Source organism: Diabrotica virgifera, chromosome 9 (assembly GCF_917563875.1).
Source record: "Diabrotica virgifera virgifera chromosome 9, PGI_DIABVI_V3a".
NCBI classification, from domain to species: domain Eukaryota; kingdom Metazoa; phylum Arthropoda; class Insecta; order Coleoptera; family Chrysomelidae; genus Diabrotica; species Diabrotica virgifera.
The window spans coordinates 134039172-134056138 of NC_065451.1; the positions used below are offsets into that span (position 1 = coordinate 134039172).

Consider the following 16967-nt stretch of genomic DNA (forward strand, 5'->3'; position numbering starts at 1 on the left):
TGCACTAAAAAACACCAGTAACGGAAAAAGCCCGGGGCCAGATCAACTGCCTATTGATATTCTTAAAATAATAGAAAATGAGTACATAGATGTCCTCTTAAAGCTATTTAATGAAATTTATCAGTCGGGTAACATACCCAATGAATGGTTGACGTCAACATTTATTTGTCTCCCAAAAAAGAAAAATGCTAGAGAATGCACCGACCACCGTACCATAAGCCTGATGTCTCACACACTTAAAATGTTTTTAAAGATCATTCATAAACGCATTTACCAAACACTTGATATGGATATTGAAGAAACGCAATTTGGATTCCGTAGAGGCGTAGGTACCCGTGAAGCTCTCTTTGCATTCAACGTACTAATCCAGAGATGCTTGGACGTGAACCAGGATATGTACGTCTGTTTCATAGATTACAACAAGGCTTTCGATAAAGTCCGCCACAAACAGCTAATGGACGTCCTCAAAGCAAAACAAATACAATACAATGACCTTCGAATTATAACAAATCTATATTATAAACAGCAAGCACACATACGCATTAACGAACACACATCAGAAGAGTTCGAAATTAAAAGAGGAGTGCGACAGGGGTGTGTATTGTCATCACTACTATTCAATGCATACTCTGAAGAAATTATGAAAAGAGCTCTTGAGGGAGAAACAGCAGGACTAAAGGTAAATGGAACGCCAATTAACAACATTAGATATGCGGACGATACTATCATAATAGCAGACAACCTTAAAGACCTCCAAAAGCTAATGAACAAGATAGTTGAGTATGGAGAAGAATGTGGATTATCAATAAACATCAAGAAAACTAAATTTATGAGGATATCAAAAACCCAAAATAATGATGAAAGCCTGACAATTAAAGGTAAAACTTTAGAACAAGTAGAAAACTATAACTATCTTGGCACAATAATTAATCACACAAACGATTACTCCAAAGAAATCAAAGTTCGAATAGAGAAAGCAAGAACAAACTTCAATAAAATGAGAAAGGGCAAGAGAACTGAAATTAGACTTGAGAGTTAGGCTGGCAAGGTGTTACATTTTTTCGACTCTGCTTTACGGGATAGAAGCATGGACTCTTAACGCATCGACTACTAAAAAGTTGGAAGCATTTGAACTGTGGGTAGAATCCTGAAGATATCATGGACCGAGCATATAACAAACAACGAAGTCATGAGAAGAGTCAACAAAAGACTGGAAATATTGGAAACCATCAAGACACGAAAGCTGCAGTACCTGGGGCATGTTATGCGTAATGAGAGATACAACATACTTCAGTTGATTATACAGGGGAAAATCCAGGGCAAGAGAAGTGTAGGAAGGAGACGAATTTCGTGGTTGCGTAACTTGAGGGAATGGTACGGATGCACATCAACCGAACTGTTTAGAGCAGCAGCATCTAAGATTAGAATAGCCATGATGATTGCCAACCTCCGTCTCAGAGATGGCACGTGAAGAAGAAGAAACATCGTGAATAAGAGGGGTGATGCATAACTTTTGAAACTATGTGTAGTTACTAAATTGATTTCAAAACACGAAAGAATACTTCCCTAGAACGTTTTTTTAGAAGATTAGTATTTTCGTGGATAACCACGCACACGGTAAGTAACTGTGCACTCATACTTAGAAAATAAAGTGAGGCTTCATCGCGATGCGGCCATGTTGGAGACGTGGGTTGAATATCAAAACCATAATTTAATACGTATTTATTATCGCAGTTAACAATAGATAAGTGGATAATAAAACGCACATCTAAAGATGCAGGTGGCGGATAACGCATCACAAAACAAAAGAATTAAACACAGTTCTTGACAACAGTATCGCCTCAGATTCTACAATGACAACTACTGTTACGAGTAATATGAGTCGTGAAATCAATGCCGCCACTTCAAGTACTAGTAGTGTTATTACTATCGATGACATCAGAGCAACATCTAGTTCCACTACTATAACTATTAGTCATAACAGCGATGATTGTAGAGTCATTTCACGTTCAACAGCCACATCTACCGTACACATCGATACAGAGAGTGACGCTTTAACTTCAACTAAACAAGCAACAGCTACATCGGAGACAACTGGGAAGCGTCAACGCATTTTTAAAGAATCGTACATCCAGTTTGGTTTTAAATGTACAGTGTTTAATTTTGAACAACGTCCACAGTGCGTTGTTTGTTCGGAGGTTTTGGCAAACGAGAGCATGAAGCCGGCCAAATTTAAAACGCACCTAGAAACTAAGCATCCACAGTTAAAGAATAAAGATGAATCTTATTTTAAACGGCATGCCACCAAACTAATGTCACGGCAGGTTAATTTCCAAAAATACACAACAGTTAACCAAAAAGCGTTACAAGCATCTTTCGAGGTTGCCTTTTTGATTGCCAAAACTAAAAAACCTCACAACATTGGCAAGACGCTCATTTTGCCAGCTGCAATGAAAATGGTTTCGATCATGCAAGGAGAAAAGTATGGCAAGGTACTGAAAACAATTCCACTATCAAGTGACAGTGTTCATCGTCGTATCAATGTACCTGCTGATGATATCAAAATACAACTTATAGATCGCGTATATTATAGCCGCAATATACTATAGGTTTGCTAAATTATTGAATACCATATCTATATAATTTATAAAGATTTCAAATTTTTTTATATACATTTTCACTAAAACATCTATTTAAATTATTTCAAATATATGTACCCAAATATATCTTGGTTATATTTGGTTTGTCGGTTTATTAGGTCGTTGGTTTAGCAGGTTGTTGGTTTATTAAGTCGTTGGTTTAGTAGGTCGTTGGTTTATTACGTCCGTCGTTGGTATAGACGGTCGCTGGTTTGTCGTTATTGGGTTGAGTTTGTCGTTGTTGGGTTTGGATTAGTGTTATTAAATTTCTTTCTCACCATGTGTGACTTTCAGCCAGAACATTTGTTAGTCAAGGAATTGGATTATGAGTTGAGGATAAGGGAAATAGAGGTTGAAGAATCCGATAAATGTGATAGAAAACACAGTCTATTGAGTGGTGCTCTTAAACAAGAACAAGGAAATAGGAGTTTCCGTCAAATTTCAGCTGCAGCTATTCCTTTTCCGGAACAACAAAAGGGAATAAACGAGACGATAGAGGGTCTTACTCAAAAGATATCTAATTTTGGAGAGACTGTCCATGATAGCATGTATTCTAGGTACATTTCACGTCTTGCGCATATCTCTGGTCGTGTCCACTTATTATGTGGCTCAGATGAGGAGCAACAACTTTACAAGCGCTCTATGTACATTAGGATTCTCAATTTAGAAGGTGAACTCGATTCTCGCGTAAATCCTATAGCCACCTCGACTCCTGTTTCTTTGATTCAAGCAGCTAATTCCTTGTTACATCCCAAGCCTGTTCAGGTACATAAGTGGTGAGTTTCGTTTTCTGGTGAAGGTCACTATGAGTTACTATAAGTTATTTCATTCTTGGATATGGTAGAATATCTTCGTGTTTCAAGAGGTGTGAGTGAGGAGGATCTTTTTTCGGAGGATCTTCCGCCGAATTATTTACAGGTCATGCTTTTACTTGGTTTATGAACAACCGTAGTAGGTTTACCACTTGGGACTGATTTGGCTCAGAAATTAAAATCTGATTTTCTGCCTTATTCTCTACAAAACTGATCTCTTAGACGAGATCAACAACCACAAGCAGAAACTTAGAGAATCAGTGACTATGTTCATCAACACTATGTTAGGCATGTGTAGTCGATTAGACACTCCTTTAACTGATAATTCAAAAAGAAAAATAATTTTAAAATGTTTACCTTCTTACCATGCCCAATTAGCACTGGTTGATATAGCCTATAGGAGACCTTACAGAAAAATGTAAACGATTAGAGGAAACTATATCTTGGTCTCTTAATCCTCCTACAACCTCTCGATTTAATTCTGGTCTTGGATATAATTCTCATTCCTCGAGAAATCGTTCTTGGCAACCCAAACCCTATGCACCGAATGTGTCTGTGGTTAATGATTCGTTGACTTGCTGGAATTCTCATGAGTCTGTCCATGCATTTCGTGAGTGTTCCAGACCCCAAACCCGTATTTTCTGCCACGGTTGTGGTAGAGAAAATACACTTAAACGAAATTGTTTTAGTGTTCGGGAAACGAGCATGCAGAGGCTCGTACCCTGAGCGTTCCTCAAACAGTAGCCCCATCAGCGAATATGACCGCAGCTGTAGACGAAGCTTCAGGTCCAATACCCGCCAGCAGTTCGAACACACCCTCTCAGGAAGGAAGAAACACTTCCAACCGGAGACCAGCACGCAAACCAAACTCAGGGAAAAAGTAATTGGTAGCTACCCTGCAGTTGACTCGGACGGTTTGCTTGATAGTAAATTATCCTCTCCAGTCTTAAACTGGAATTTTAGTAATAAGCATGATCAGGACAAGGAAACTGTTCCAAACTCTATACCAGGTTGTAAGTTTGTTAATAATAATAATATGTATATGTTAGTAAAACGAAATTTTGAAAATGAGTCAGATATTTTGGATTTTGATATAAATTCTTTATTAGTCAGGAAACATAATGATAACCGACCTTATCTTGAAATTGAAATATTAGGACAATATTGTTTAGCTCTATTAGATAGTAGCTCGAACATTTCTTTAATAGGTTCTTATTCGTTGAAATTGTTAGAAATTACTGATATTAATACATTAAAAGGGTAAACCCTGTAGTTGGCTGTATACCTTTGTTAAGACAACGTAGAATGAAGTAAACACTTCTGTTGTATATAGGTATATTATAAATTTATTAAAAAAAAATTTTAAAATTCATCCACAAGGGAGTGGTTGTACAAAACGTTTTCGGTCAAACTGACCATCCTCAGTGTAAACCTGGAAATAAGTGAACCACTTAGATTGAAATGCAAAAGGGTGAAATTTTGACAGTTAAAAAAGAAAATGTGGTTACTTACGTCCAGTGTACAAGTAATTGAAACTAGCCACTTGAATAGGTGTAAAACCTCAAAATAACATTATTGCTACATTATGAGCTGTATAGTAATCGACAATAAGTCGATGTCTTAAGATTAAAAATGTATCACATGTGGATGTATGTCATCCTTGCTCGGAATTAGCACAAGGTTGTGATCAGGTGAGAGGTTAACAACCAACTGATTAGACAGATTGGTGCCTGAAAATTCATGACAAGATGTCAAAGAAGATAGGTGGATTTCTCAAATGTCAACCGAAAAATTTTTGACAATGTGCATTAATATTTAACTTAATTATTCAATTGTGAATATGCAACTATTAAATTTGTTTGATATGAATTCTAAATTGTAAATAAAGGTTAATAAGCTATAATGATATATTCATTAGTGCACCGTAAACAAAAGCAAAATTCTACTCATATGCTGTGACGTCATAGACTGTTTGTCTACTGTATAGGACTGATAATAATTATATTAATTTGAGCAAAGTTATAATGAATGAATATTATTGAAAATTATATAGAAAATTTTTTAAAATTTTTTTATCAAAATATGATATTTTAATAGAGTAGCAGCTGTAGAATTGGAAGTAATGCCAATAGTGAATGGTCGGTTGCATATGTTTCAGGGAACCAACGAATATAATGAGAAAATACCAATCTATAGATCTGTAATGTGAATTATTGGAGGTATTAAAGGAAATGATATTAAAAAAGGGGAAGTGGAATTGAAAAAATGTATGTACATATCTTAATCAAGAAATCTTCTCTAAAAATATTTTGTTATGACTGAATGTAAAAAGTTTGTCCCATATAGAACTATTGAAAATCTAAATTTAGAAAAATTATTAAAAAAGGTGATAAGGTAAGTTGCCTATGTTCAGTGGACAAATAAATGAAATATAATTACTGTTTTGAAATTAAATTGTGTGAATTGTTAAATGGATAAAGACTGATATTAAATTAGGAAAACTGCGCTGAAAGAAATGTACATGTTTTGATCAAAGAAGAAAATTAATTTTGATTGTAAGCTCTAAATGTAAAAAGAATATGTCACATATTAAACTATTGAAATTCTAGATTGAATATTGTATTGACCAAAGTTGATATTAAGTAAATTTATTAAATGTTGATAGCTGAGATTTATTTTTTAATTTTAATCTAAATGAAAAATAGAGTGAATCAATTAAACTGTTGGAAATTCAACAAAATTTTTTTGGTTATTGTCTATATTAGAATGTCATATCCAAAAAGATCAAGGGTTCCATGGTGTGATTTTGATATAATGAGAAAATGATTTTGTTAAGTGAAAATAATTAAAGAATGAGATGGAAGAGATAGAGTCTTGACAGGAGCACAGAGTGAAAGAAACTGGAAGTACTAAAAGAATATTTGATTAGGTATAATGTTTGGGTTTTTTGTTTATTTTGGGTTTGTCGTGGTATGTATAGGAAAGAAGGCCAATGTGAAGGTGAATAAAAATATAGAATTATGGAAATAATTGTCTATGAATGGGGGTGAAATCACGGTTAAGAGAAAGTTGACGGTTAACACAGTTTGGACTTGTCCTTGCGTCCCTGACAATCTCTAAATCCTCATATAGGTCTAAACGAAGGGTATTCTTATCTTGGATGTTATGAATCAAAGTCACACCATCTGGGATGTTAAGGTGGTGTTTGTTGACTTTGAGATGGTGAGAGAAAGCTGATGTATTGTCACGTTTAGTGTGCTCTGCTGCTCTAGTAGACAGTGATCTATAGGTTCTTCCTACATAAGAGGCATCACAATCGGAACAAGATAATCTGTAAACACCACTACGATTCATAAAGTTGATTGGATCTTTAGTGTTAGATAATGTTTTGTTGAGAGTGTTATTGACTTTAAATGATATGTGGACATTGTCCGAAGAACAGAGAATGTGTTTGATCTTCTCAGATATGACAGTATTATGAAAAGGTAGGGACCTATAGATTGGTGTGATGACTGGGTTTGAATTGTAAGCTAGTTGCTGAAGACGATTGGATTCTCTTTTCCGGATGAGCTTGTCGATTATATTAGGGTTGTAATCATTGTTGACTGCTATTTGTTTGATTATATTAAGTTCCTTGTTAAATTCAGCTGTAGATAGAGGTAGTGTATGTAGTCTATGGATGAAACTCCTAAAAGCAGAATATTTATGAGACAGTGGGTGGTTGGATGAAGAATGGATCCATTCTTCATCCAACCACCCACTGTCTCATAAATATTCTGCTTTTAGGAGTTTCATCCATAGACTACATACACTACCTCTATCTACAGCTGAATTTAACAAGGAACTTAATATAATCAAACAAATAGCAGTCAACAATGATTACAACCCTAATATAATCGACAAGCTCATCCGGAAAAGAGAATCCAATCGTCTTCAGCAACTAGCTTACAATTCAAACCCAGTCATCACACCAATCTATAGGTCCCTACCTTTTCATAATACTGTCATATCTGAGAAGATCAAACACATTCTCTGTTCTTCGGACAATGTCCACATATCATTTAAAGTCAATAACACTCTCAACAAAACATTATCTAACACTAAAGATCCAATCAACTTTATGAATCGTAGTGGTGTTTACAGATTATCTTGTTCCGATTGTGATGCCTCTTATGTAGGAAGAACCTATAGATCACTGTCTACTAGAGCAGCAGAGCACACTAAACGTGACAATACATCAGCTTTCTCTCACCATCTCAAAGTCAACAAACACCACCTTAACATCCCAGATGGTGTGACTTTGATTCATAACATCCAAGATAAGAATACCCTTCGTTTAGACCTATATGAGGATTTAGAGATTGTCAGGGACGCAAGGACAAGTCCAAACTGTGTTAACCGTCAACTTTCTCTTAACCGTGATTTCACCCCCATTCATAGACAATTATTTCCATAATTCTATATTTTTATTCACCTTCACATTGGCCTTCTTTCCTATACATACCACGACAAACCCAAAATAAACAAAAAACCCAAACATTATACCTAATCAAATATTCTTTTAGTACTTCCAGTTTCTTTCACTCTGTGCTCCTGTCAAGACTCTATCTCTTCCATCTCATTCTTTAATTATTTTCACTTAACAAAATCATTTTCTCATTATATCAAAATCACACCATGGAACCCTTGATCTTTTTGGATATGACATTCTAATATAGACAATAACCAAAAATTTTGTTGAATTTCCAACAGTTTAATTGATTCACTCTATTTTTCATTTAGATTAAAATTAAAAAATAAATCTCAGCTATCAACATTTAATAAATTTACTTAATATCAACTTTGGTCAATACAATATTCAATCTAGAATTTCAATAGTTTAATATGTGACATATTCTTTTTACATTTAGAGCTTACAATCAAAATTAATTTTCTTCTTTGATCAAAACATGTACATTTCTTTCAGCGCAGTTTTCCTAATTTAATATCAGTCTTTATCCATTTAACAATTCACACAATTTAATTTCAAAACAGTAATTATATTTCATTTATTTGTCCACTGAACATAGGCAACTTACCTTATCACCTTTTTTAATAATTTTTCTAAATTTAGATTTTCAATAGTTCTATATGGGACAAACTTTTTACATTCAGTCATAACAAAATATTTTTAGAGAAGATTTCTTGATTAAGATATGTACATACATTTTTTCAATTCCACTTCCCCTTTTTTAATATCATTTCCTTTAATACCTCCAATAATTCACATTACAGATCTATAGATTGGTATTTTCTCATTATATTCGTTGGTTCCCTGAAACATATGCAACCGACCATTCACTATTGGCATTACTTCCAATTCTACAGCTGCTACTCTATTAAAATATCATATTTTGATAAAAAAATTTTAAAAAATTTTCTATATAATTTTCAATAATATTCATTCATTATAACTTTGCTCAAATTAATATAATTATTATCAGTCCTATACAGTAGACAAACAGTCTATGACGTCACAGCATATGAGTAGAATTTTGCTTTTGTTTACGGTGCACTAATGAATATATCATTATAGCTTATTAACCTTTATTTACAATTTAGAATTCATATCAAACAAATTTAATAGTTGCATATTCACAATTGAATAATTAAGTTAAATATTAATGCACATTGTCAAAAATTTTTCGGTTGACATTTGAGAAATCCACCTATCTTCTTTGACATCTTGTCATGAATTTTCAGGCACCAATCTGTCTAATCAGTTGGTTGTTAACCTCTCACCTGATCACAACCTTGTGCTAATTCCGAGCAAGGATGACATACATCCACATGTGATACATTTTTAATCTTAAGACATCGACTTATTGTCGATTACTATACAGCTCATAATGTAGCAATAATGTTATTTTGAGGTTTTACACCTATTCAAGTGGCTAGTTTCAATTACTTGTACACTGGACGTAAGTAACCACATTTTCTTTTTTAACTGTCAAAATTTCACCCTTTTGCATTTCAATCTAAGTGGTTCACTTATTTCCAGGTTTACACTGAGGATGGTCAGTTTGACCGAAAACGTTTTGTACAACCACTCCCTTGTGGATGAATTTTAAAATTTTTTAATAAATTTATAATATACCTATATACAACAGAAGTGTTTACTTCATTCTACGTTGTCTTAACAAAGGTATACAGCCAACTACAGGGTTTACCCTTTTAATGTTTTATTTAATGACGATATGGTCAACTTGGCTCTTAAGTACTTGCGGCTAGCTACAAAGAGGAACAACACTAAATTGGATATATGGTTCATATCTCAATGCCTTAATCACAAAGTTATTCCAAATTTTTGCAGAGTAAAAACATCAAAAAATGTACCTCCAAACATCAGGAGCTCACTACAAGTTAAATTAATGAAGAAGGAGATATGTAACCACTATGGAAAATTAAACTACCTCAACTGTCAACTTAAGGTAATGTATGATTCTTTGCTCGAAATAATAGGTTTTATCAATATTAATAACTTTATGTCAGATGTTCAGGATAAGGTGGAGATTTCTAATTCAATTAAATTTAATAGAGTTAATAACAAATTAATTAAACTTATTCAAGCCAAAACTTTGCTCGATCAAGCTTCAGATGTCAGAGATGTCAGAAAGTTTTCAGATTTCAAATTCCATCCCCGTATAAAGAACCTCACCAACATTAATTTTTCCAAAGACGAAATACAATTGCTCAACTACGGTCTTAAACACTCAGTCCCCAAAGATTTTTCAATCAAAGACATAGAGAACCTTTCTATCGAGACAGACATAGTTATCGAAAATCTCTCCGTAACCCTTTCAGACAGAACATCTATCAGAAACTCTTGTTACCGCTTTCTCAACAAATTCAAAACTAAAATTGATTCTTCCAATAACTCTTCTTTCTCACATAGTCTTTCTTCCAAAAAAGCCAACTCTTTTCTTAAGTCATTAAAATCAATTAAACAAAAAATTACAAACCATCAATTAATTTTCAGTAAAGCAGACAAAGGTAACTGTCTTGTCATCCTTGAACGTGACTTATATAACAACAAAGTCACATCTTTCTTAGAGAGCAACCATTTTACTTCTATAACAGTAGATCCTACAAAAAGATTTATCACTAAACTTAAAGACAACATCAAACAATTTTCTGATTTTTTCACTGAATTTGATGCTCCATACAGCAAAATTCCTAGCAACCCTTTAGTTCCAAGGTTGTATGGTTTGCCAAAAATACACAAAGTTGACATGCCTATACGCCCCGTTGTTAGCTTCATTAATACTCCAGTTTCTATCTTATCTAAATTTCTATTAAAAACAATAAAAAACTTAATTAACTTCACTCCTCAATTTTCAGTTTCTAACACTTACCAATTGGTTGAAAAACTTCAACTCATCAATCTGAATCCAAACATTACTATGCTTTCTTTTGATGTTAGCAACCTATTTACTTCAGTACCCAAAAATGAAACAATTAGTCTGGTAAAAACTCTCCTAATCAATAAGGTTATTCAACCCCATATCATTTCTTCGATAATAGATATTCTACAAATTTGTCTATCACAAGATTTCTTTATTTTTAACAATAATTTCTATAAACAACCAGATGGTTTAGCAATGGGTAGTTGCTTATCCCCCTTTCTAGCTGATGTTTTTATGGATCATTTAGAATCCAATTATATCATGAAAAATCCTGAAGTTCTACATTGGTTCCGTTACGTAGATGATTGTCTCGTTTTTGTGGATGGTCAGCAAGACTCAGCTAATCACCTTTTATTCAAAATCAATCAAATCCATCCCAATATCAAATTTACTATGGAACTAGAATCATCTAATGCCATTAATTTTTTAGACCTTTCCATTACCAGACTCAACAACCAGTTCAACTTTGGTATTTACCGCAAGCTTACTCAAACTGATCATGTTATCCATTCTTCATCCAACCACCCACTGTCTCATAAATATTCTGCTTTTAGGAGTTTCATCCATAGACTACATACACTACCTCTATCTACAGCTGAATTTAACAAGGAACTTAATATAATCAAACAAATAGCAGTCAACAATGATTACAACCCTAATATAATCGACAAGCTCATCCGGAAAAGAGAATCCAATCGTCTTCAGCAACTAGCTTACAATTCAAACCCAGTCATCACACCAATCTATAGGTCCCTACCTTTTCATAATACTGTCATATCTGAGAAGATCAAACACATTCTCTGTTCTTCGGACAATGTCCACATATCATTTAAAGTCAATAACACTCTCAACAAAACATTATCTAACACTAAAGATCCAATCAACTTTATGAATCGTAGTGGTGTTTACAGATTATCTTGTTCCGATTGTGATGCCTCTTATGTAGGAAGAACCTATAGATCACTGTCTACTAGAGCAGCAGAGCACACTAAACGTGACAATACATCAGCTTTCTCTCACCATCTCAAAGTCAACAAACACCACCTTAACATCCCAGATGGTGTGACTTTGATTCATAACATCCAAGATAAGAATACCCTTCGTTTAGACCTATATGAGGATTTAGAGATTGTCAGGGACGCAAGGACAAGTCCAAACTGTGTTAACCGTCAACTTTCTCTTAACCGTGATTTCACCCCCATTCATAGACAATTATTTCCATAATTCTATATTTTTATTCACCTTCACATTGGCCTTCTTTCCTATACATACCACGACAAACCCAAAATAAACAAAAAACCCAAACATTATACCTAATCAAATATTCTTTTAGTACTTCCAGTTTCTTTCACTCTGTGCTCCTGTCAAGACTCTATCTCTTCCATCTCATTCTTTAATTATTTTCACTTAACAAAATCATTTTCTCATTATATCAAAATCACACCATGGAACCCTTGATCTTTTTGGATATGACATTCTAATATAGACAATAACCAAAAATTTTGTTGAATTTCCAACAGTTTAATTGATTCACTCTATTTTTCATTTAGATTAAAATTAAAAAATAAATCTCAGCTATCAACATTTAATAAATTTACTTAATATCAACTTTGGTCAATACAATATTCAATCTAGAATTTCAATAGTTTAATATGTGACATATTCTTTTTACATTTAGAGCTTACAATCAAAATTAATTTTCTTCTTTGATCAAAACATGTACATTTCTTTCAGCGCAGTTTTCCTAATTTAATATCAGTCTTTATCCATTTAACAATTCACACAATTTAATTTCAAAACAGTAATTATATTTCATTTATTTGTCCACTGAACATAGGCAACTTACCTTATCACCTTTTTTAATAATTTTTCTAAATTTAGATTTTCAATAGTTCTATATGGGACAAACTTTTTACATTCAGTCATAACAAAATATTTTTAGAGAAGATTTCTTGATTAAGATATGTACATACATTTTTTCAATTCCACTTCCCTTTTTTAATATCATTTCCTTTAATACCTCCAATAATTCACATTACAGATCTATAGATTGGTATTTTCTCATTATATTCGTTGGTTCCCTGAAACATATGCAACCGACCATTCACTATTGGCATTACTTCCAATTCTACAGCTGCTACTCTATTAAAATATCATATTTTGATAAAAAAATTTTAAAAAATTTTCTATATAATTTTCAATAATATTCATTCATTATAACTTTGCTCAAATTAATATAATTATTATCAGTCCTATACAGTAGACAAACAGTCTATGACGTCACAGCATATGAGTAGAATTTTGCTTTTGTTTACGGTGCACTAATGAATATATCATTATAGCTTATTAACCTTTATTTACAATTTAGAATTCATATCAAACAAATTTAATAGTTGCATATTCACAATTGAATAATTAAGTTAAATATTAATGCACATTGTCAAAAATTTTTCGGTTGACATTTGAGAAATCCACCTATCTTCTTTGACATCTTGTCATGAATTTTCAGGCACCAATCTGTCTAATCAGTTGGTTGTTAACCTCTCACCTGATCACAACCTTGTGCTAATTCCGAGCAAGGATGACATACATCCACATGTGATACATTTTTAATCTTAAGACATCGACTTATTGTCGATTACTATACAGCTCATAATGTAGCAATAATGTTATTTTGAGGTTTTACACCTATTCAAGTGGCTAGTTTCAATTACTTGTACACTGGACGTAAGTAACCACATTTTCTTTTTTAACTGTCAAAATTTCACCCTTTTGCATTTCAATCTAAGTGGTTCACTTATTTCCAGGTTTACACTGAGGATGGTCAGTTTGACCGAAAACGTTTTGTACAACCACTCCCTTGTGGATGAATTTTAAAATTTTTTAATAAATTTATAATATACCTATATACAACAGAAGTGTTTACTTCATTCTACGTTGTCTTAACAAAGGTATACAGCCAACTACAGGGTTTACCCTTTTAATGTTTTATTTAATGACGATATGGTCAACTTGGCTCTTAAGTACTTGCGGCTAGCTACAAAGAGGAACAACACTAAATTGGATATATGGTTCATATCTCAATGCCTTAATCACAAAGTTATTCCAAATTTTTGCAGAGTAAAAACATCAAAAAATGTACCTCCAAACATCAGGAGCTCACTACAAGTTAAATTAATGAAGAAGGAGATATGTAACCACTATGGAAAATTAAACTACCTCAACTGTCAACTTAAGGTAATGTATGATTCTTTGCTCGAAATAATAGGTTTTATCAATATTAATAACTTTATGTCAGATGTTCAGGATAAGGTGGAGATTTCTAATTCAATTAAATTTAATAGAGTTAATAACAAATTAATTAAACTTATTCAAGCCAAAACTTTGCTCGATCAAGCTTCAGATGTCAGAGATGTCAGAAAGTTTTCAGATTTCAAATTCCATCCCCGTATAAAGAACCTCACCAACATTAATTTTTCCAAAGACGAAATACAATTGCTCAACTACGGTCTTAAACACTCAGTCCCCAAAGATTTTTCAATCAAAGACATAGAGAACCTTTCTATCGAGACAGACATAGTTATCGAAAATCTCTCCGTAACCCTTTCAGACAGAACATCTATCAGAAACTCTTGTTACCGCTTTCTCAACAAATTCAAAACTAAAATTGATTCTTCCAATAACTCTTCTTTCTCACATAGTCTTTCTTCCAAAAAAGCCAACTCTTTTCTTAAGTCATTAAAATCAATTAAACAAAAAATTACAAACCATCAATTAATTTTCAGTAAAGCAGACAAAGGTAACTGTCTTGTCATCCTTGAACGTGACTTATATAACAACAAAGTCACATCTTTCTTAGAGAGCAACCATTTTACTTCTATAACAGTAGATCCTACAAAAAGATTTATCACTAAACTTAAAGACAACATCAAACAATTTTCTGATTTTTTCACTGAATTTGATGCTCCATACAGCAAAATTCCTAGCAACCCTTTAGTTCCAAGGTTGTATGGTTTGCCAAAAATACACAAAGTTGACATGCCTATACGCCCCGTTGTTAGCTTCATTAATACTCCAGTTTCTATCTTATCTAAATTTCTATTAAAAACAATAAAAAACTTAATTAACTTCACTCCTCAATTTTCAGTTTCTAACACTTACCAATTGGTTGAAAAACTTCAACTCATCAATCTGAATCCAAACATTACTATGCTTTCTTTTGATGTTAGCAACCTATTTACTTCAGTACCCAAAAATGAAACAATTAGTCTGGTAAAAACTCTCCTAATCAATAAGGTTATTCAACCCCATATCATTTCTTCGATAATAGATATTCTACAAATTTGTCTATCACAAGATTTCTTTATTTTTAACAATAATTTCTATAAACAACCAGATGGTTTAGCAATGGGTAGTTGCTTATCCCCCTTTCTAGCTGATGTTTTTATGGATCATTTAGAATCCAATTATATCATGAAAAATCCTGAAGTTCTACATTGGTTCCGTTACGTAGATGATTGTCTCGTTTTTGTGGATGGTCAGCAAGACTCAGCTAATCACCTTTTATTCAAAATCAATCAAATCCATCCCAATATCAAATTTACTATGGAACTAGAATCATCTAATGCCATTAATTTTTTAGACCTTTCCATTACCAGACTCAACAACCAGTTCAACTTTGGTATTTACCGCAAGCCTACTCAAACTGATCATGTTATCCATTCTTCATCCAACCACCCACTGTCTCATAAATATTCTGCTTTTAGGAGTTTCATCCATAGACTACATACACTACCTCTATCTACAGCTGAATTTAACAAGGAACTTAATATAATCAAACAAATAGCAGTCAACAATGATTACAACCCTAATATAATCGACAAGCTCATCCGGAAAAGAGAATCCAATCGTCTTCAGCAACTAGCTTACAATTCAAACCCAGTCATCACACCAATCTATAGGTCCCTACCTTTTCATAATACTGTCATATCTGAGAAGATCAAACACATTCTCTGTTCTTCGGACAATGTCCACATATCATTTAAAGTCAATAACACTCTCAACAAAACATTATCTAACACTAAAGATCCAATCAACTTTATGAATCGTAGTGGTGTTTACAGATTATCTTGTTCCGATTGTGATGCCTCTTATGTAGGAAGAACCTATAGATCACTGTCTACTAGAGCAGCAGAGCACACTAAACGTGACAATACATCAGCTTTCTCTCACCATCTCAAAGTCAACAAACACCACCTTAACATCCCAGATGGTGTGACTTTGATTCATAACATCCAAGATAAGAATACCCTTCGTTTAGACCTATATGAGGATTTAGAGATTGTCAGGGACGCAAGGACAAGTCCAAACTGTGTTAACCGTCAACTTTCTCTTAACCGTGATTTCACCCCCATTCATAGACAATTATTTCCATAATTCTATATTTTTATTCACCTTCACATTGGCCTTCTTTCCTATACATACCACGACAAACCCAAAATAAACAAAAAACCCAAACATTATACCTAATCAAATATTCTTTTAGTACTTCCAGTTTCTTTCACTCTGTGCTCCTGTCAAGACTCTATCTCTTCCATCTCATTCTTTAATTATTTTCACTTAACAAAATCATTTTCTCATTATATCAAAATCACACCATGGAACCCTTGATCTTTTTGGATATGACATTCTAATATAGACAATAACCAAAAATTTTGTTGAATTTCCAACAGTTTAATTGATTCACTCTATTTTTCATTTAGATTAAAATTAAAAAATAAATCTCAGCTATCAACATTTAATAAATTTACTTAATATCAACTTTGGTCAATACAATATTCAATCTAGAATTTCAATAGTTTAATATGTGACATATTCTTTTTACATTTAGAGCTTACAATCAAAATTAATTTTCTTCTTTGATCAAAACATGTACATTTCTTTCAGCGCAGTTTTCCTAATTTAATATCAGTCTTTATCCATTTAACAATTCACACAATTTAATTTCAAAACAGTAATTATATTTCATTTATTTGTCCACTGAACATAGGCAACTTACCTTATCACCTTTT

At 33.0% G+C, this 16967-nt stretch overlaps 1 protein-coding gene across 3 annotated transcripts; it reads left to right on the plus strand.

Annotated features, from left to right (window-relative positions):
• Nucleotides 1-8737: 8737 nt before the first annotated feature.
• Nucleotides 8738-16491, plus strand: LOC126890940 (uncharacterized). Of its 3 annotated transcripts, none has more exons than XM_050660112.1 (2): nucleotides 8738-9411; nucleotides 13704-16488. In XM_050660112.1, exon 2 carries the CDS (start codon nucleotides 13900-13902, stop codon nucleotides 16330-16332), a length of 2433 nt encoding a protein of 810 aa, XP_050516069.1. In that variant the 5' UTR covers nucleotides 8738-9411; nucleotides 13704-13899; the 3' UTR covers nucleotides 16333-16488. The 3 variants fall into 3 exon arrangements, with proteins under 3 accessions (XP_050516069.1, XP_050516070.1, XP_050516068.1); XM_050660113.1 differs by lacking the exon at nucleotides 8738-9411 and adding an exon at nucleotides 9784-9921 and having other exon boundaries at nucleotides 14016-16491; XM_050660111.1 differs by lacking the exon at nucleotides 8738-9411 and adding an exon at nucleotides 12782-13623.
• The last annotated feature ends 476 nt before the right edge of the window (nucleotides 16492-16967 follow it).

What these genes read in the sequence shown, in the direction of transcription:
- LOC126890940 (XM_050660112.1), top strand. Translation starts at nt 13,900, where the DNA reads ATGGTCAACTTGGCTCTTAAGTACTTGCGGCTAGCTACAAAGAGGAAC.